The following is a 20606-nucleotide window of genomic DNA, read 5'->3' as shown; positions in this document are numbered from 1 at the left end:
AAAAGCACTAACTAAAACCCGTAATTGTTACTGTAAGAAGTAACTACAAGTAATGGCATTCAGGTCTCTAATGCCATTTCATGTCTCTCGTCAGCAGTTTTAAAGTTGGACTTCATCTGGACCTAGCTACTCCTCTGCCTCTTCGCCCGCCCCACCCCTCTCGGCTGCCGGCCTCCTCGCCACTCTCCCGCCCGCCTTTCCTCTTCCCCACCCCTTTCTCCTAGCCCCTCCTCCTTGTTGAGTCAGTGGCTTGAAACTTTTAAAAGCTCAGTGCTCCAAGTAAGAAAAAAGCTTTTACGAGGTATCAGCACTTTTCTTTCATTAGGGGGAAGGAGTGAGGAAAGTACCAAACAGCAGCAGACTTTTAAACTTTAAATAGACAGGTCTGAGTGCCTGAACTTGCTTTTTCATTTTACTTCATCCTCTGAGGCGTGCCTACTTCACTTCTTTTAAGGGAAAGAGTAAGTTTTCAAAAAGGACTTTACCTATTTCTTTCTTTTTCTACAATTAAAACTTTGCTAAAGTTTTTTAAAGTGTTAAATGTAGCTTTGATATGATATAAAGGGAATGATGAACTTGAAATGTCTAGTTTTAAAGTTAAAATGGAACTTACGGTATTTATTTTTTGACTGTTAAAAAGTTATCTTTTAATAATGCAACAGGTAGATAAGATTCATACCTTTCTGGATATTTGGTTGGTTCCTCATTTTAGAGTAGAATTTCACTTTTTTTGGTAATTAGTAATAGTCTAGACGCTTTGTAACTTTTGGGGTGGGGTGTGGTTTGGGGGGCCTAGGTTGGGGGTTTGACTGGCTACAACGAAAAAAATCAAAGTGCAAAGATGCCTAGAGTGCTTGCTATAGAATTCTACGCTTTGTGCTTTTTCATATGGAAATCTTGATTGATGTTCTCTAGCCTTGAAAAGCAGACTTCTTAACAAAGTGCTTTGTTAAGACCTTGCGGTTACTTGACTTCCACGTGGTCTCTTCGTAGAATTTCCCCCGGTAAACAAAAAGGTGTAAAAATACGGGTTGTAATGCTGAGGTTCTTAAAGCAACAGTAAAGAGTTAACTTTGTGTTAGCCGCCACTAGGGAAAAATCTTGAGACCCTCAGGGAAGCCACCTTTGACTCGACCACGTTGGCAATTCAGGAGGTGAAATCTCTTGAATGCCTGCCTGCTCGTTACTTACAAAGCGTTAAGTTAGGGCGAGAACAGAAGTTTAGAAAAGAGTGCATGTCAGGGTGCATTTTCAAAACGGTCTCCTAAGACAGGGGCTCCTAGAGAGAATATGAAACGAAATTTCTTAAGACAGCGCCTTAGAGGGAGCTACCGCCCCCCCCCCCCAACCCCGACACACACACACGCGCGCGAGCGCGCACACACACACACACACAAACACACTGCCACCACCTTCTGCTTGTCCGAACCTGCCACACACTAAAGAGCTCTGGGGCAACTTTTTTGAGTTTGAGCCGCCAGGGTGCTGCCAGGAGGCAAAGATAAAGACGATTTGTCATTTTTAAAGGTTCAATTTCTTACATGCTCTTGTGAGTAACCCACATTCTTTTAGCCTGAAATGCAGCCATGCATTTTCGTGCCCGGTAAGGATTTTGTCTGTTCTAATTCCAGGGACTGAAGTAATTAGTTTAAATTCTTGCTGTGACCCTACAGTTTGAAGTATTTGCACCAGAGAGTGCTCAAAAGCACATAAAAATGAAAGCTTTGGGGAAGGAGGACGGGGGCCTGGGGCCGGGCGGGCGCGGGGTGCCTCCTGCCATTTTAGCATCCGCCTGGCTCGCCCCGGCTCCTGGGCTGCCCCGGCCTCCAGGTTTTGGAAAGGTTTGCGGATATTTCCCTCAAATGCTTAAAAGTTAAACCCAGTGCAGGTCTGAGTTCCGCCACTGGAAGGGAAGGGGTGGGAGCGGTGGAGGTGGGTTTGAAGGAGATGGACATCATGCCGAATGGTAAAAGAATAGCAAATGATTAATTGAATTAAATGTGTCAATCTAATTTCCCTTTTCTCTCACCGCCATCCGCAGTGCCCTTTTTTTCTTTTTCTTTTTTTCCAAACCTGTTGAATCCTAGTGTGTAAGCCATGACGAGGAAACCTGAGTACCTTGGAAATTAATGTGTCTAAATGACACTTGTAACTCTTCAGTAAGTTCTCGAAATTTCCTAAGAATCCGGGGGTGGGGAGCGGGTAGGGGAGCGCAGAGGAAGCCACGTAATGAAATGAGTAAAGACCTAATGACATGTCCAGGAGTAAATCAGTACAGAATTTGGAAATTCAACTTTTGAGTTCCTAGCAGCGGATCGACCACAGTATCCTACTGATTAGCCCTCCAGATGTTTACAGAGCATCTCCCATAAAGTTTATCAAAAGCCCTCCTTGAGCAACCTCATCCTTATCCTAAGGTTGCCTGTACTCCCAGAGTACAAAGAGGAGCACTATAAACTTGGAAAAATAGACATTGTTGCATTTGGAGGTGGGTTTAATTTCTTCTGCCTTCCAAACCAAGTTAGTAATAAGAAGATGCTTAATCTCACCCTCTGAAAATTAGGCACATTTGAATTTAGTCTAAAATGAAGAGGCAATTTGAAGAGTAGATTATGAAAATTTTTCCTAAAGCCTAACTTTTGAACAAGGATTCTTGAAAATAAAATCCTGTAGTAATAGAGATTTAATTAAATTAGCCCTGTCCCTAAAATAGAAATAAGCCACTTAGGTAGAAAATACTTCAGGGAAAGAGTAATTCTTCTAGGTAGGCCGAGTTGCCAGAACGATGGCAATGGTAGAAAAACATTTTGTCGTGGCAAGATGTTTGTGTTGTGCTTTGTAGTTCTCCAAGTCAGGGTGTGGTTGTCACCCGTCCTTTGCTTGGAAAATGCTTTGATAATGCTTTAATTCTACTCTCTTCACTGTTTAAACATGTTCCCATTTTTCTACTACCTTTTATAGTTGATCACCACAGCTGCCCCAAACACTCAATTCCTCACCCTTTACAGTACAATTCCTACATTGCTGGCCCTTCCCAGGAAACAAAGTTCCAAGCAAGCATCCGAAAGGGTGTGTTTTCAGATACTGAGAGTTGTTTTGTTACTGAGATGTTTTCAATTCCTGAGTAGAGAAGGATGGAAAACTCATGATATGGTGCATTCCTTCATTTCTCTGATGATATCCAGAGGTGTAGCTTGGTTTGAGCCTCAGAGCCTCTGTACATGATACCCGAGGGAAGGGAATGATAGGAAAGTCACCAGTGATTAATACCTTCTACTCCACCTTTCCTGTTCTGACTTCCCTTTGAGCTTCTCAGTTGTTGGAATAGATTGTGGAAGCGTATGCACACACAGTTCAGATTTGGGGAGAAAAGTTATTTATTAATTATTAATTACATAGTGTTTACCATTAATGTCAATATTCAGTGTAGATAAGTCAAGTTAAAAAAAAGTCCCCAGAGTTTCTCCTCCATGGGAGACTTTTTTTTTTTTCTCGCTTTAGATTACTACCTAAATTCTCCACTTTGCCTGTCTAGGCTCACCATTTGGCTATGTATGTACATACTGTCTTTTGCCAAAGTTAAAACCCAAACCATGGTGGGCCGTTGATGTGTGTGTGTGTGTTTCCTTAACACTAAACTTAAAATTTTCTGTGATCTTCACATCCAAATATTCCTAGCTTTCTAAATAATTTCTTTAAAAGTGGGTGTTATGGAATATTTCACAGTGATATAGAAAACAGTGTTTTTTAGCAATTTCAGTGAGGGAGATGCATTCTGTAGGATAGGACTTTTTCCATGATTTAGAGATGCCTCCAATTAGAAACACAAAACAGGCAGACCCTCTTCATGGCCTTTTCTCCCTATTAACTGATAAAGGGTAAATTTTTCCTTCCCACAAATCTTTTTGAGATTGCCAGAATAATAATATTGTACTCATTGCAAGGGCTCCTTGAAAACTAATTTTGGTTGCTATTACCAAAATGCTAATCATTTCTTAATAGCTATTTTGCTAAAGAAAGGATGCCAAAGTTAGAGAATAAATGGGCTATATCTTTATCTCAAGACCATCTAAAGAGTAATAGCTAAACTTTATTGAGCTTTTACCAAGAGCTTCATGTGCATGAGTTCTCATTCAATTCTCATTAAGGAAAATCAACTTCTTAATCAATACACTTGTGAGGGCTCTGAGGGTGTGTTTATATGAGGATAAAATAACTAGGCTGTTCAATAAAAATAGTCAATTTGGAGGTGAGGTGTGAGAAAGCACCCAGAAGTGACAGAAATAGCATTGAAGTCCCATCAGATCACAGTCAACCCAGCTTTTAGTCTGCAGCATCTGACTTAGGCTCTTTCCTCTAGCACCCCTAAAATGACCATGAGAAATTCCTATTAGTTGGGGAGGTGAGTGATAGCTGTTGAACTAGGGAGGGGACTTTGTATTTGGTAGGTGTCATCTTCTCTTTGGATGGAGTCCCTCACTCCTCAACTCCCATCTCATTGTTTCGTGAAGGCTGATGCGGGTTGACTCTGTGGTAGAAAAGAGTGAGAGGCAAGGAAAGAAAGGCTTGTTAGTGTTTTCTTTCCCCCCATAAAAATCAATGCCACACAACAAATACCTTCGGGAATGAAGCAGTATCATTCTTTACAAAGGAATCTAAGGCTAATCAGGGTGCTGTGGGGCAGAGTATTAAATAGAATAGATGTTTACATGGAATACGTTTGATATACTATAGAGTTAAGCTAACTGCCCAGGTATAAGGAAGCAAAGTTTGTGTATATTATCTGATGAAGTGGGAATATATATTTTCTGTGGTACCTGATTCAAATTGCTTAACTGCCTACCCACACTCAAACTATATGGAGATACTGTATTAACTGGGGTTGATATCAGCTGGTACTGTTCCCTTCAGAGCCCTAGTCTTACCCCAAGATTTATCATTCTTGAGATAAACACAAGTATTAACACATTATTTCTTCCATTGCAAGACACTATGGTGTTCTTTACTCTCAGCGATTGTGGTCTCGTCAAAATTAGAATATGGTAGAACTGTGATATGACAACACAAGTTTGTTGTTGTTTTAAAATAAAACAGCGTAATAGTAAGATTGAATAAAGATCTATGATAGCTGATGCAGTTCTGCAAAATTCCAAAATCGCTATTACCTTGTCTAATAAATTCAATATGCTCTTTGTTAAATAGGCTTTCCTTAATTCAGTCATATCATCTGCTCAGGAATCCTTTAAAGCATGTTGTTTCAACAGACAGTTCTCTGTTTCAGCAATTATCACTTGACAATGTATGTCTAATACAAGACACTGACAATCCCACTTTTTTTCTGTGAAAGTCCCTTTTTTTTTTTTTTTTTGTCATTTTGTCTTTTTACGGCCGCACCCATGGCATATGGAGGTTCCCAGGCTAGGGGTCTAATTGGAGCTGTAGCCATCAGCCTACACCAGAGCCACAGCAACGCCAGATCTGAGCTGCATCTACAACCTACACCACAGCTCATGGCAACACTGGATCCTTAACCCACTGAGCAAGGCCAGGGATTGAACCCGCAACCTCATGGTTCCTAATCGAATTCTTTAACCACTGAGCCACCACAGAACTCATGAAAGTCCCTTTTTAATTAATTTTAAAGTTCTGAAGTTTGGGATATGTAACTATAATGAAGAGCATCCCAAAGAGGTAGTGAACAACAAAACTGGTGAAACCTGGTGCCTTTTTTGTACAAATCCAATTTAATTAATTCAATAGATATTTATGCATTATCTCTTACTGTTTTAAACCTTGGTGATACAGAGGTGGACAAAAGAAACTCCCTCAGTCACAGAAGTCACATTCTAGTTGAGGGAAGCAGATAGTGATAAATCCTTGTCATGAAGGCAGACAGACAATAAACAGGTATTTATATAATATGTCGAGTAGAGCTAAGGGCCATTAAAAAACAAAAAAAGGACAAGGAATATAACAAATGATGTGCTTAGAGTACAGGCTGATGAGGTGAGATCAGAGCGAACTACAGGGATGGAGCAGAGCTGATCAGGGCAGCTCAGCTTGTTTGTTAGTTTCTTTCAAGATTGACCACTTGAAGAGAGTAGATTGGCAAGCAGGGTAACTAGGCTCTTGTAACCTAAAGACAGGTGATGATGACTGAGATCAGACTAAGAGCAGAAGTGGTGAGACTCATAGTCTGTTTGGGGGGAAGATAAAGCCTATGGTATTTGCTGATATATTGAATGTGGGTTATGTTAATTATGTATGGGTATAAATATTACCAAAAGAACATCTGGCTGTTGTAACTATAGAGGAATGGTCACAACTGAGCCTGCTCAGAGACATTTACTGTAAGGGAGAGGTGTTCTTACAAAAATTAAAGAAAAACTTGAGGATTTACAGATTAGTTTTGAGGCTTATAATTTTTCGGTTTTAGGATGTTAGAAACACATACTTGGCACTTCCCTTTCCCTTCAAAAAAAAATCCATTAAATTATTTTATCAGGAAACAATCCTATTTGCCTTTTTTTTTTTTTTTTTTGTCTTTTTGCCTTTTCTAGGGCCGCTCCTGCGGCATATGGAGGTTCCCAGGCTAGGGGTCGAATCGGAGCTGTAGCCACTGGCCTACACCAGAGCCACAGCAACGCCAGATCCATAACCCACTGAGGGAGGCCAGGGATTGAACCGTCAACATCATGGTTCCTAGTCGGATTTGTTAACCACTGAGCCACAATGGGAACTCCCTATTTATCTTTTTTTATTTTAATTCCCCAGTCAGCTGTTTATAGTGTCTCTTCTTGGGAGAATCTTTAAAATTGAAAGTAAAGTATTTTGCAATTCTGCTAATGATTATGGGAACATTAGCAACACAGGGACTTGACTGTACCTTTGGCATGGTGATTTGTTTATAAGGATCTGGAAAGGAGGACAGTCAAAAGGACTTTAAAATTGAAGGTTTCTTTTCGTTTTGAATAAAGCATTTGCGTCCTTGTGCTTCTTGGGGAGCAGCCAGGGGAGATGGAGGGATGAGGGGTGGTGAAGAGTGAGCTCAGTTTCCAGGAGCTCAGAGAGCCACTGCTCCTCACACTGACACCCCTGCCCCCAGCCCCATCCCCTTGGTGTTTTTAGATACTTTGTCCCTTTTTGCTCTCCTGACATTTTCACACATATTTCACACATATTCACATTGTGAATAAGAGAGAGAGCACCAAAAAGTTTCCAGAAACCTTTGCCTCTTGGCCTAAAACTTTACTTCCGTATCACCCGGTGCATTTGTTTAAAAAAAGAAGAGAGAAAAAAGTGATTTCCCAGCCATTCTTCTCTCTCTCCCTACAACCCCATCGTATTCATTCAAATTGGTGAGTGCCAGAAATGCATGTTTTTAGCAAATACTGTGAAGGGATGGTGATGCTGTTCAGGAAACACTGAAAAGTTTCCAGAGCGTCCTTGGGCAGGTCACACTTGGAGTGCCTGTGCTTTTTAGCCTGTAGTCTAGAGGGCCGTGAAGAGCAGTGGAAAATGTGATCTAACGTGGTCATGGGGAACACAAGAAGGACAGTTCAGCTGTTGTCAGGCATTTGCTCCTAATGAGAACTTTGTGCAGCCCTTTAACCTAGAACTTAATCTACGTATAAAGTTTCACCTTGGGAACCTAGAGGTGAAGCCATGAATATACAGGGTATATGCTCAGCTGTCGTGATTTTCTCATGTATCCGCTAAGGAATAATTACCTATTTAACCTGGTGTATGTGAATGAGGTATATAGTCTGTAAATCAATGCTAGGGATTCTGTAGCATGAAATTATGACCTTTCCCTGTAAATGGGCATGCATTTCTCAACTCTGACTTGGAAAAATGAAAACATTAATGGGGATGGGGGGACAACCACTTGATAGAACTTCTGGTTCACAACAGTGAACAACTACCAAACAAGGTAACTATTTTTGTTACTTTTCCTTGAGAATCATAAGGAGAAGTATAAAACCATCACATTAAACATTATCTGATGGTCTCTGTGATAGTGCTAATAACAGGTATCTGCATGTTAAAGGATACTTGATGTCCAATTGGATAATTAATCTTACTCAGATGAAAGACTAACTCATTAATGCAAATAACAACTGCATGGGTGCTTATTTAAAGAAAAGACAACTTTGCTGCTACCTAGAGAACTGCTCAGTGACCTAATTCACAATCTGTGGCACTATAGTGTATTTTTGTAGAATCTCAGAATTATATGAAAGTCAAGTTTTATTTTCTATAGAATTAAAGAAGCTTAGCAATTAATTGCCACAAGAATCTACATGATTATATTTTACTTTGAATAGTAATGACATACCAAAATGACAACTTCTCAATGTGGCTGGAACACATTGTTTTTCTTGGGCTCAATCACTGCATGAATGTGATGAAATGTGTACAGTTTATGATTTTATATTTAATCGTTTTTGTCCCCCCCCCCAACAATTAGAGTATTGAGCAAAAGCAGATGACACTAGAAAAATATTGTGATTCTCTACAACAGAATTAGGGCCAATTTACACATCATCACATAGAAACTGTCTATTGATAGAGTTCCAGAAATTCTGTTATGTTTGTTTGACCCTCATGAACTGTACTTCTTCATTCCCAGTGTAGTATTCTCTGCTAAATTGTAGGGTTTTTTGTTTTTTTTTTTTTTTTTCACTTTCTCTCACCTTCAAGCTGTCCATCAAAGCTAAATTACTCCCTCTTACTTCAGGCCTTCCCCTGGCTATTGACCTCTCTTTGTCAATCCTACAAGCCTTTGTTCTTGTCTCACTGTTCTTTCCATACATCAATTTCACTGTCACTTCACAATCTAAAATAGCCCTTCCTAGAGGAGAAGCTCCCTTTTTTATTACCACTGGCAGAAGGGTGTTACTTCCTGTAACCTGCCCAGCTACCTCCAACTCTTACCCCCCGCCCCCCACCCCGCATTCTTTGTCCCCAGCCTCTGGGCTGCCATCAAAGATCCCCACTGAGTGTGAATTTAGATAGCTGGTGCTGTTTCACTTTATGGGTCAGCCTCTCTTGTTTGTTCCATCCAGGAAATTCCAAGCCAGATTTCCAGTTCATTTTTTTCTGGCTTCTATGGCCAGGAGGTAGAGGCATTAGAGAGAAATGTAGTATTGCTTGGTGGGGAAGAAGATGCCCCTGGATTTCATTTCCTTCCTGCAAGGAGATGGCTCGTAGTTTAATACCAGATGAGAAAACTTCTTTATATTCAGACAACAAACATATTTCTAAGAAGCCTGTATAATCTTACTTTTAGTTACACTATTTAAAATCCATTAGTAAGCTCCTGGAAAGTCTTGGCTTTACTTGGCTTTAATAATTAATTAATCTTTGGCCACTTCATCCTGTTCTGAACCCTCTAATTACTCTCTGCTGAAAATTAGACTATATTCTTATGGCCGCCACATGTAATGTTATTCCTTTCTTCCCAGATTTCAGCCTCTGCTAAGATTGTATATATCAAAGCATGGAAGCATTTCTTGCTTTAACTCAGCTTTACTATAATTTCAAGACCAGTGCATTGGAAAGCCTTGTTCTTGGGATTGAAAGTCTTTCTCTGGCTCTACTATAGCTGAATATTTCCTGTATACTTAAGACCTCAATTTCCATCAGTTAAATGGACTATTGGCAATTAGAGGTATAAATTGAACTAGAGAAATAATTTGTGGGATTCCTGTTATCGCTGTAGACATGAGGCTATTTCTCATCCCTGATGGGGAAGTCCTAGGCTTAACGTATCTAGATATTGATAGGAAGTTAGAGTGTGTAGGCTGAGGGCCCAAAGCCCAATAAAGGAACTTGAAAGTATACAGCAATCAAGTGATGAAAAACAATTATTTTTACTGGAGATAACACTTTAAAGTCGTTTTTTCATTTCTCAGGCTATAATTGGTTTTGAGGCCTATTGAACTCTTTCTTGAAATGTGATGTGCATTTAGTCTTTGTTTTTGAAAGTAGCTTCCTGCATAGAGTGACACAAAGTGTATCAGAATGGTGTGTTTCAGTACAACATATTTTCCTCTGGGCGGAAGACAGCCTTTGGAACCCTATAAATCAGTGCTTAAGAAGAAAGAGTGGTGTAAATGATCACAAGATCGAGTATGCACAAAGGACCCAAGAAATGCCAAGGAGGAACATTTCAGGGTACAAATAAGAATAAAGTGCAGTAAAGTGCTCTGTGTGGTAGGATGGAGGTTTAAAAAAGGTTGCATACCTGCGCATGGGTATGGGTGTTCTTACCTAGTTCTTAAGTACCCATGTGTTTTCAACACCACACATCAGCATTTTGCTTAGGTGTGCATGCAGGCACAGGCTTACCAGGGAAGAACTGTCCTCACTTATCAGATGTATAAAATAAGCAGAGGCAATTAGCACAGACAGCTTCTCAAATCACGTGGTGAGGCAGTGGTTGAGCAAGTCATACATCCTGACCAGGTTGAGATTGCAATTTACTTCACATCTGCTATTTCTAAGATTTAGTATATCTCAAAATTTGAGACCTCTTTTCAGGGAAAAATGGAAGAGTTTGCACTTGTGGGGTTTTTATTTAGAAAGATAGGAGACCTTTTACAATATTTTGACTCTTGGCTCAGAAAAACTACATATTAAACTCATAATTTGTAGTCTGTGGTCATTTAGTTGTCTTTTTGTTTCTTTGCAGGTAGTGTCCGGGCAACATGGGTGACTGGAGTGCCTTAGGCAAACTCCTTGACAAGGTTCAAGCCTATTCCACCGCTGGAGGGAAGGTGTGGCTGTCAGTCCTTTTCATTTTCCGAATCCTGCTCTTGGGCACAGCTGTTGAGTCAGCCTGGGGTGATGAGCAGTCTGCCTTTCGTTGTAACACTCAGCAACCCGGTTGTGAAAATGTCTGCTATGACAAATCCTTCCCCATCTCTCACGTGCGTTTCTGGGTCCTGCAGATCATATTTGTGTCTGTTCCTACACTCTTGTACCTGGCTCATGTGTTCTACGTGATGCGAAAGGAAGAGAAACTGAACAAGAAAGAGGAGGAACTCAAAGTTGCCCAAACTGACGGTGTCAACGTGGAGATGCACTTAAAGCAGATAGAAATAAAGAAGTTTAAGTACGGCATTGAGGAGCACGGCAAGGTGAAAATGCGAGGGGGCTTGCTGCGAACCTACATCATCAGTATCCTCTTCAAGTCTGTCTTCGAGGTGGCCTTCTTGCTGATCCAATGGTACATCTATGGATTCAGCCTGAGTGCTGTTTACACTTGCAAAAGAGATCCCTGCCCGCACCAGGTGGACTGTTTCCTCTCTCGTCCCACGGAGAAAACCATCTTCATCATCTTCATGCTGGTCGTATCCTTGGTGTCTCTCGCCTTGAACATCATCGAACTCTTCTATGTCTTCTTCAAGGGTGTTAAGGATCGTGTGAAGGGAAAGAGTGATCCTTACCACGCCACCACCGGTCCACTGAGCCCCTCCAAAGACTGTGGATCTCCAAAATACGCTTATTTCAATGGCTGCTCCTCACCAACTGCTCCGCTCTCACCCATGTCCCCTCCCGGATACAAGCTGGTTACCGGAGACAGAAACAATTCTTCCTGCCGCAATTACAACAAACAAGCGAGTGAGCAAAACTGGGCTAATTACAGTGCCGAGCAGAATCGAATGGGGCAGGCAGGAAGCACCATCTCTAACTCCCATGCACAGCCTTTTGATTTCCCCGATGACAACCAGAATTCTAAAAAACTCGATGCTGGCCATGAACTCCAGCCTCTAGCCATTGTGGACCAGCGGCCTTCCAGCAGAGCCAGCAGTCGCGCCAGCAGCCGACCTCGGCCTGATGACCTGGAGATCTAGAGCCAATCTTGAGAACATCAAGATTCCACTCAGTTGTGGAGAAGAAAAAGGTGCTATAGAAAGTGCACCTTAGGTGTTCATTTTTTTTCCAGTGGAGGTGGTACTCAACAGCCTTGTCACAAGGCTTAGAAAACACAAAGACATTAGAATACCTGGTTCATAGGGGGTGTTAGGGATAGGTGGGTGGAGAGGGAGGGGATGAGGGAGGTACAGGTTGGTATTTAATGTAGTTGACTTAAAGAACTTAAGTTCTAAATAACAGTTGCATTAGGTGATCTATAGGTAAGGGCTTTTTCTCCTCCCCATACCCTTAAGAATAGCTCTGTGTATGTGAAAGAGTGGGTGATGTTTTTGGCTAAATACTTTTTTCATTTTACCAAGAAACTGAAATAACTTTGGCCAGGAGAAAATACTTCCTGAACATTTTATTTCTCTTTTTCAAGAAAAAGACAGAGGATTTTCCTTGAGTCCCTGCTAAAACATTCCATTGTTAAAATTTGCACTTTGAAGGTAAGCTTTTTAGGCCTGACCCTCCAGGTGTCAATGGACTTGTGCTACTATATTTTTTAATCTTGGTATCAGTTAAAAGTTCAGACAAGGCCCACAGAAAAAGATGTTCCAAGCATTTGCAAATCTCAGCCGGTTACACAAACCTTCTTTTTTACATCCACTTGCTTATATTATTACCATCACTTTACGTCATTCCTCAACTACTATCACATCCATTTAATGATTTCTGTAAACATTTTTTAAACAGTTAGGATGTCACTTAACATTTTTTGAGTTAGAGTCAGGGAAGCAAGCCATGCTCAATATTTAACAATCACTTGTATGTATATGTTTGTGGAAGAGTGTGTTTTATTTGTCATGTATTGGTACAAGCAGATGCAGTATAAACTCACAAACACAGATTTGAAAATAATGCACACAGTGTTCAAATTTGAACTTTTCTCATGGATTTCATGGTATGGGCCAACATGGTGTTTACATTATATAATTCCTGCTGTGCAAGTAAAGCACACTTTTTTTTCCCTAAAATTTTTTTTCCCCATGTATCCTATTATGGATACTAGTTTTGTTAATTATGATTCTTTTTTTTCTCTTTTCTTTTTTTTTAGAATATAGCAGTTAATGCTATTGCTGAAATGAATGATTTTTTTTCTGAAATATAATCATTGATGCTTGAATGATAGAATTTTAGTACTGTAAACAGGCTTTAGTAATTAATGTGAGAGACTTAGAAGAAATGCTTAGAATGGACTATTGAGTGTGCCTAAATGAATTCTGCAGTAACTGGTATTCTTGGTTTTGTGCTACTTAATACACATTAATTCAGAAACTGTATTCTGTTATGAGTTTGACAGTCTTTTGGAGCAACCAACAACTTTGATGTTTGCACTAAGATTTTATTTGGAATGCAAGAGAGGTTGAAAGAGCTTTCAGTAGTACACATGTAACTAATTTATTTGAAATCTGTCCTAAAGAAATCTACCAGTTTGTTCAAATGCCTTTTTAAAATTCATCACAGATAATTAGTGAAAACGCAGAGTATCGTACTTTTCTTCTTGCATGTCAACAACATAAACAGTTTTGTACAATGAGAAATACTAATTTGTTTGACATTCCATATTAAACTACTGTCATGTTCAGCTTCATTGCATGTAATGTAGACTAGTCCATCAGATCATGTGTTTCTGGAGAGTGTTCTTTATTCAATAAAGTTTTAATTTAGTATAAAGAGAGCCTCTATATTCTGTGTGATTTTTAAAACTCTTACTGCATCTATTCACAATTATCAAAATATTTCTATTGGTTATAAGAATTTGGGCAAATAAGATTGACAAGATTGCAAAATCTTAAAAGGATAGTATTAGCTAGGTTTAGTGCAGTTTTGATTAACATTTTTGGATATTTATTCAACTGAGAAGAAGACAAAGTATATTATATAATTGTTAAATTTTGAATATAAGATTAATGAGCTGTGTGGTAGAGTCTAAAGTAATATTGAGTAATTTAGTAGCCCTATACATGACAGAAGTAAGCAAAAAAAGGATAAAGATGCTGAAATTTTAAAGCTGTAGAGCCTCCTGGATATAAAGGAAGAGCAAAGCCAGTTTGAGTATTATTATGCTCTGTGACAAAACAGTGAAATTGATCTATGATTCTGTTATTCCAAGACATTTTGAAAACAGAGAAGAAAATTTTTTTTGTGTGTGTCTTTTTGCCTTCTCTAGGGCTACTCCTGTGGCATATGGAGGTTCCCAGGCCAGGGGTCCACTCAGAGCTGTAGCTGCCGGCCTACCCCAGAGCCACAGCAACGCAAGAGACAAGCTGCATCTGCGACCTACACCACAGCTCATGGCAACGCCGGATTCTTTAACCCACTGAGCAAGGCCAGGGATCAAACCCACAACCTCATGGTTCCTAGTTGGATTCATTAACCACTGAGCCACAACAGGAACTCCAAACACAGAAAAGAAAATTTTAAAAGTTCTTAACACCCAAGGAAAACTGAACCATTTGGAGAGACAAGAACAATTCTGGGTAATTGGTAGTATTGCTGAAAATTTAAACATAAAATATATTAATAATTCAAATTTCAAGAAAGTTTGTTAACTTAGAAAATTTTATCACAAAGGAAGCCAATAGATTACTGAAGCATAGAATTATTACTAATTTAGAAGAACCCTAGTTCAGTTTAGTCACATCTTTGTTTTGGGGGTTTGTCTTTGCTGTTTAATGAATAAAGATTATGAGATGTGCCTACAGCAAAGGATAATCTAATAACCAGTTTCCAAATCAATATAACTGGTAGTATCAACATTTCATCAAGTATTTTCATTTGCCTGCCTGATAATCCAAAGGGAGAAGCAAGTTTTCTCTGCATGTGTGTGTTTGCATTTACAATGGGCAATAGAGAAACTGATGGTTTATTTGAATGTGTGTGTATTCTACTACACAACCAGGGTTCATAAGGTATGGATGGACAAATCTACTGAATATAGATTTCTGATGTATATATGTGGAGGTGGGAGGGCAAGTACATCTTTCTAAAAGAGTCCATCTTAAAACATTTCTCACTTTAAAGCTTGTCACTATTAAAAAAAATTACTTAAAGCATGTTAAACATACAGGTTTAAACTACAAAGTTATTGAAAATAGAAAATCAAACCTCCTACTTCTCCCTATTCTCCAACATAAGCCTAGTCAGAGAAGTTTTAACTCCCAAAGGAAATCACTGTTTCAAACAAGAACCATCTATCAGGCACTTTGTTAAAGAGTAGGGATTCTTAGAATGACCCCAAGTCACCCATATCCCATGACTCTTGCAATATAAATCCTTCCAGAAGTTTTAAAAATGATGCTCCACTCATTCTGTTTTGTTCCTTTTAACTGGTTGCCTGTTTTCCACAACTAAAAATTGTGTTTAAAAAATTATGTATAAAAAACCCTGCCATTTCATTTCACAGATATTTATTAGATACTCTTTTTTTGCATAAAATTTATGTTTAAAAATTGGAAAAATTTGAATCTTCTAGAAGAAGTAGAATTTTCTGTTGTGGAAATGTTCTACTCTGTTTGCAGTGGTAGCCGCTAGCCCTCTGTGGCCATGAGAGCACTTGAAATGTGGCTAGTGAGTCTAAAGAAATTATTTTAATTTTAATAACCACATGTGGCCAATGCCTATCACATTGGACAGTGCAGTTCTAGAGTCTGCTGGGAAAAAAAAAATTAATGCAGGGTGGAAATGGGGGAGAGGATGGTCATGTTAGAAACAGGAAAGAGAAACTTCAAGGTCCTTTTTATAGTCTTATAACAGTGTTTCTTACTCTGTAAACAATAGGAAACGTATTTTAAGCAAAGCCTCTGCTTTGATGTGAAATTCCCTAGTCTTGTTAGATAATCATATATTTTATATTACCATCATTTTACTTCAGAATTTTATACACAAACTTATGCTGCCTATTTTTAAAATTCGTAGGATCATCTGAGTCTTTTAAATTTTGGGAAGAAATCCTGTGCCCTTTTTTGGTTCAGTGCCTTAGCACCTTAGCTCCTGTGGGTCTTTATGAAGCTTCTAGGCCACAAGCTGTTCTTTTACCCTATTTTGAGAAACTTGCTGAACCTCAACCTGCCCAGGGTGCTGGTTCTCTGCCCACACACTGCCTCTCCTAAAAATTCCAAACTTCAAATTCCAACATGCCAAAACATCTGTGCTTTGTATCTGGAGGGAGAGCCAAATAATGAAGTTTGGGGGCTTATTAAAGTCTTAAAGTGAGTTCTTTTTATAAACAGTACGCCAATAGTGTAGAAACATGTTTATAATCTTTACTGGCTCCAAGATTCTGTTTTTACCTTTTCTTGGTTGGGCCAATATAGCTGAGCCCTTGGCACGTCAGAATTTGCAGCTGGCAATTTTCAGAACTCAAGAGCAGACGTGGAACAAATACCATAGAAACCTTGCTTCAAGGATAATAGAGTAAGAAGAGTACACATCAAGAAAAAAGCTAATTTGGGGAAAAAATTTTACATTTGTTTTCTGGTCTTCAAAGTGTTGAAATTGTAAGTCAGCTTATTTCTTCTGGTCTCCGGATGTTTCTCTCAAATGACTAAATGCTTATTTGGGCTGTGACGCGTAGAGTAATTTCAATGCCCACACGCTTTCCTGTTGAATATAAAAACTGTCTCAAGAGGCACCCACTTAAGAAAGCAAAACGTAGGCTCAAGTCTTATTTAATGCAATGAGCCATCTGTCCCTAGGAGATATGGAATGAGATGAAGCCTGGTGAGGCATTTGTGCTGGAAACTCTTGTTAGCCAGCTACTTCTGACAAAACTGTTCATCAGAATTAGCATAGACAGTAAGAGAGTTTCTAGTTGCTATGGTAGCAGAAACCAAACTGCAAGAGCTATTTTATTTTAAAAGTAAAAGGAGAGAGGCGTAAGACTGCCTTCTGCTTTGAAAAATGTGGGTCAGAGTTATATATTTCACATATTCAGGTATATTATTAATTCTGAACCCAGTTAACTAATTTGGAAACCCTCCCTGAAAAAAATTTAAACTAATCTTAAGCCTAAACTGAGAAAATAATGAAAACTCAGGTTAACTCAAAGAATTCTGGAAGATAATAGGTAAAATGCTGAGACTCCTTAAAACACTACTTGAGGAGTTCCCACTGTGGCTCAGTGGTAACAAACCTGACTAGGCCCTGAGGATGCGGGTTTGATCCCTGGCCCCACTCAGTGGGTTAAGTATCCTGCATTGCTGTGAGCTGTGGCATAGGCCACTGGCTGTAGCTCAAATTTGATCCCTAGCCAGGGAACTTCCATATGCTGCACAAACTGCCCTTAAAACAAACAAACAAACAAGAAAACGACTTGAAGCCTCAACTCCACCCAGAGTGCCAGAATATGAATTGGCCATTGCTTTTGAAGATTTTGATGTAACTGTGACTCATGTTCAAGTTTTTTTCAACTGAGAGCAACTGGAATTAAATTTTCCTTTAGAATTCGCTAGCATATTAATTTCTAGTCTTTTAAGCTACTGACTATATAAAGACATACTGAAAGATAGACACAACCAGAGAGCCAGTTAAAGAAAATGTTTATCCTGGGACAATTTTCCATATTTTGGCCACGCTTGTCAGTGACTTTTTTCCTTGGGCAGGTAGTTTTAACATATTTGGGGAAACCGGTTTACATTCATGAGTTTCAAATTTCAGTGAGATTAAAATAATTTGGAAGTTAAATGTAAATACATCCAGCATCCTATCATTTATAATTGAAGGTAAATGAAAACTGTAACAGAGATATTCCTATTATATTACTTCTGTATACTCAAATATCGTAATTTATAATTTTGTAATTCATAATTTTAAAAATAAAAATGACAACATACAATAAATTATAATGTGATTGAGGTAATTTCTTTCAGTCTAGAACTTTTAATCAAGTTTCTTCTCTTTTTTCATATTCTTTGTTTTTTTGGTCTAATCTTTCACCAAAATTTTCTGATTTGTGATAGCTTAATATACATATGCATTATTTTTAGCTCAGATGTTATTCATCATTGAAGTTTCAATTACAGAATTTTTTCCCCACCCTGAATCTACAATTGAAGTTAAAAAGATTTCAATGGTATAAAATCTCTTTCCTTCCTTTTCTAAAACATATTTAGAACAATTTTATTGTTTGGATTTTGTTTGTTGATTTGTGGTATCAAAGACTTTCTTTTGACATCTATACCTATACCTTGCTCCCCTAAATGTTTACCTTTTAACAAACAAGTGCCAAGTTAAACAGTTCAATAATAACTCTTGAATAACCTAACAGATGTTTAACATTTTAAATTAGAGAGTACTGTTATAACCATCAAAAAAATTTGTTTAATTTTCATCTTTGCTCTGGTTCTCACTTGTCTGGAGGACTTGCAGCACTTTATAATTAAAGAGTGTGAGAGCCTAGGTGGTGGTTATCTAAAACTCCAAAGGTGGCAAATGTGGGAACCAGGGTGCCAGTTTTTTAGTCAGCATTATAGCCAAGCTGGGCCTCTAAACTGATGATTCTACATGATAATTAGCTATTATGCGTGTGAGGAAAAAAAAAAGCAAAAGAAGCTGTAAGGTATACAAGTAACATCAAATTAGGGAAAAATTTTAGTGTGAGAATATGTTCATATACAGGTACTCTAATCTCGTAAGATAAAGTAGTTCTAATAGAAAAAAGCATAGTTGTCTAGTTAACTAAAGAATTTATGGAGTTCTCATCGTGGCTCAGCAGTTAACAAACCTAACTAGTATCTGTGAGGATGCGAGTTGGGTTCTATTCCTGACCTCAATCAGTGGGTTAAGGATCTGGCATTGCCCTGAGATGTGATGTAGGCCACAGACGCAGCTTGGATCCAGAGTTGCTTTGGCTGTGGTGTAGGTGGCAGTTGCATCTCCGATTCGACATCCAGCTTAGGAATCTCCATACGTGGCCTTAAAAAGACCAAAAAAAGAGAAAGAATTTACAGCCTTTTTTTTTTTTTTTTTTTTTTTTTTTTTTGGTTTACAACAGCATCTTAACTGAAAATAAATTATTAAAACAAACAAACAAAAAAATCACTCTTTAAATTTGATACGGATCAGTTTACCATACTGTTAACCCTGTGGTTTGTGATGACAAAGATAACTGATTGGTCAGGTAGACACGGTTTTGTTTTTCATTTAAAAAATATTTTTAACAATCCTCTCAATTTGTGGTTAAACGCAAGACGATTTTTGAAAAGCAGGCACTGTTTTTAAAGGCCACATTAAATTAAAGTTGCAAATGTTTTCAAGATTTAGAAACATGAATGTCTTAAGAGTTTCCAAACATCCCAGGACTTCTGGGGAATTTCCAACATTTGTGGGACATAAATGCAGTTGCCTCTTAAAAAACGTTCACAAAACTTGGATAATCAATAAAAATGTGCTCTGTGGTGAAATATATAAAGTAAAAATGAGGTAAGTAAATTAAATGAGAAATTCGTGACTAAAGAGTATCTGAAAAAATTCTTGCCACGTTAAATAAGATTTGGTCTTGTGTTCATCCTTATCTGCTACACATTTTTAAAAGGTGGTGCTTTAAAAAAAATTTGTGCCCTTTCTTGTTATTTTTAGCATCTCCTCAAACCATAAATATAACCAGATGTCAGGATAAAGCTGTATTGATGGTTTGGATGTGGAGTGCTTACTTTTATTTTTAGCATTCAGTTCCATTTATAGCAAGTAACATGTATTTTTAATCAATGATCAAATTTTGTATATTTTTAGTTGTTTATGGGCTAGAGATTTGAAGAATAGAGACTTTTCCTCTCACTCTTCAGTGCCCATAATTGTGTGTGTGTGTGCGTGTGTTTTAGGGCTGCACCCGCAGCATGTGGAAATTCCCAGGCTAGGGGGCAAATGGGAGCTGCAGGTGCCAGCCTACACCACAGCCACAGCAAAACAGGGTCTTAGCTGCTTCTGAGACCTATGCCACAGTTCACAGCAATGCTGGATCCTTAACCCACTGAACGAGGCCAGGGATTGGAACCTGCATTTTCATGGATACCAGTCAGGTTCGTTATTGCTGAACACAACAGGAACGCTCAGTGCCCATAATTTTAAGTATGATTTTTTTTGAGAGTCTGTCTAGGAATACTTTTTTTTAAAAAAAAATTATATTTATGTTTCTAGGAATTTTTGAAGATTGCAGAAGCATGGGTAAGCTGAAACTGACTACCGGGGAAGTGTTTGCCATTTATTCATGGTGTGACCTTGAGCAAGATATCTAACCTCTGAGCCTCAGTCCCCAAACTATAAAAAAAAGATAGATGTTCCTGCCCACAAAGTTGCTGTGATGATTGAATGAGATGTGAGTGAAGTGCATAGGACAGTCCTTGATAAATAGGTGATGTTAACTAATGGCTACAATTCCTCTCAAGGGAAATGAACAAAGGGAAATGTCCTACTGCTAGGAAAAAAAAAAAACAACAAGAAACCAGTACAAATTCTGAGTGTCAAAATAGTACCTCTGTGTTTTCTACTTCTGTAAAAACTGTAATAAGTAAAACAATGATAAGACAATTTGTGTAATCACAAGACCATTAAAAAACAAGTTTAGTGTCTCACACCCCATTCTGTGATGTACATGAAGACTAGAAAGAATATTATAAACATGAAAAGCATACAAGATGAGAATACGTTCAATAAATTCAGTTCCTGCAGTACATAGGGACACA

At 38.6% G+C, this 20606-nt stretch overlaps 1 protein-coding gene across 2 annotated transcripts; it reads left to right on the top strand.

Annotated features, from left to right (window-relative positions):
• The first annotated feature begins 269 nt into the window (after window positions 1-269).
• Window positions 270-13610, top strand: GJA1 (gap junction protein alpha 1). Of its 2 annotated transcripts, none has more exons than XM_084991255.1 (2): window positions 270-301; window positions 10697-13599. In XM_084991255.1, the coding sequence occupies exon 2, from the start codon at window positions 10713-10715 to the stop codon at window positions 11859-11861; it is 1149 nt and encodes a 382-aa protein (XP_084847381.1). In that variant the 5' UTR covers window positions 270-301; window positions 10697-10712; the 3' UTR covers window positions 11862-13599.
• Window positions 13611-20606: the final 6996 nt, after the last annotated feature.

The sequence above is a fragment of the Sus scrofa genome, chromosome 1 (genome assembly GCF_054392235.1).
Source record: "Sus scrofa isolate SSC_HxYL_T2T_F1_AM1 chromosome 1, Sscrofa_HxYL_maternal_Yorkshire_Landrace_v2.0, whole genome shotgun sequence".
Classification (NCBI taxonomy): Eukaryota; Metazoa; Chordata; class Mammalia; order Artiodactyla; family Suidae; genus Sus; species Sus scrofa.
This window is presented reverse-complemented; position numbering and strand designations above follow the sequence as displayed.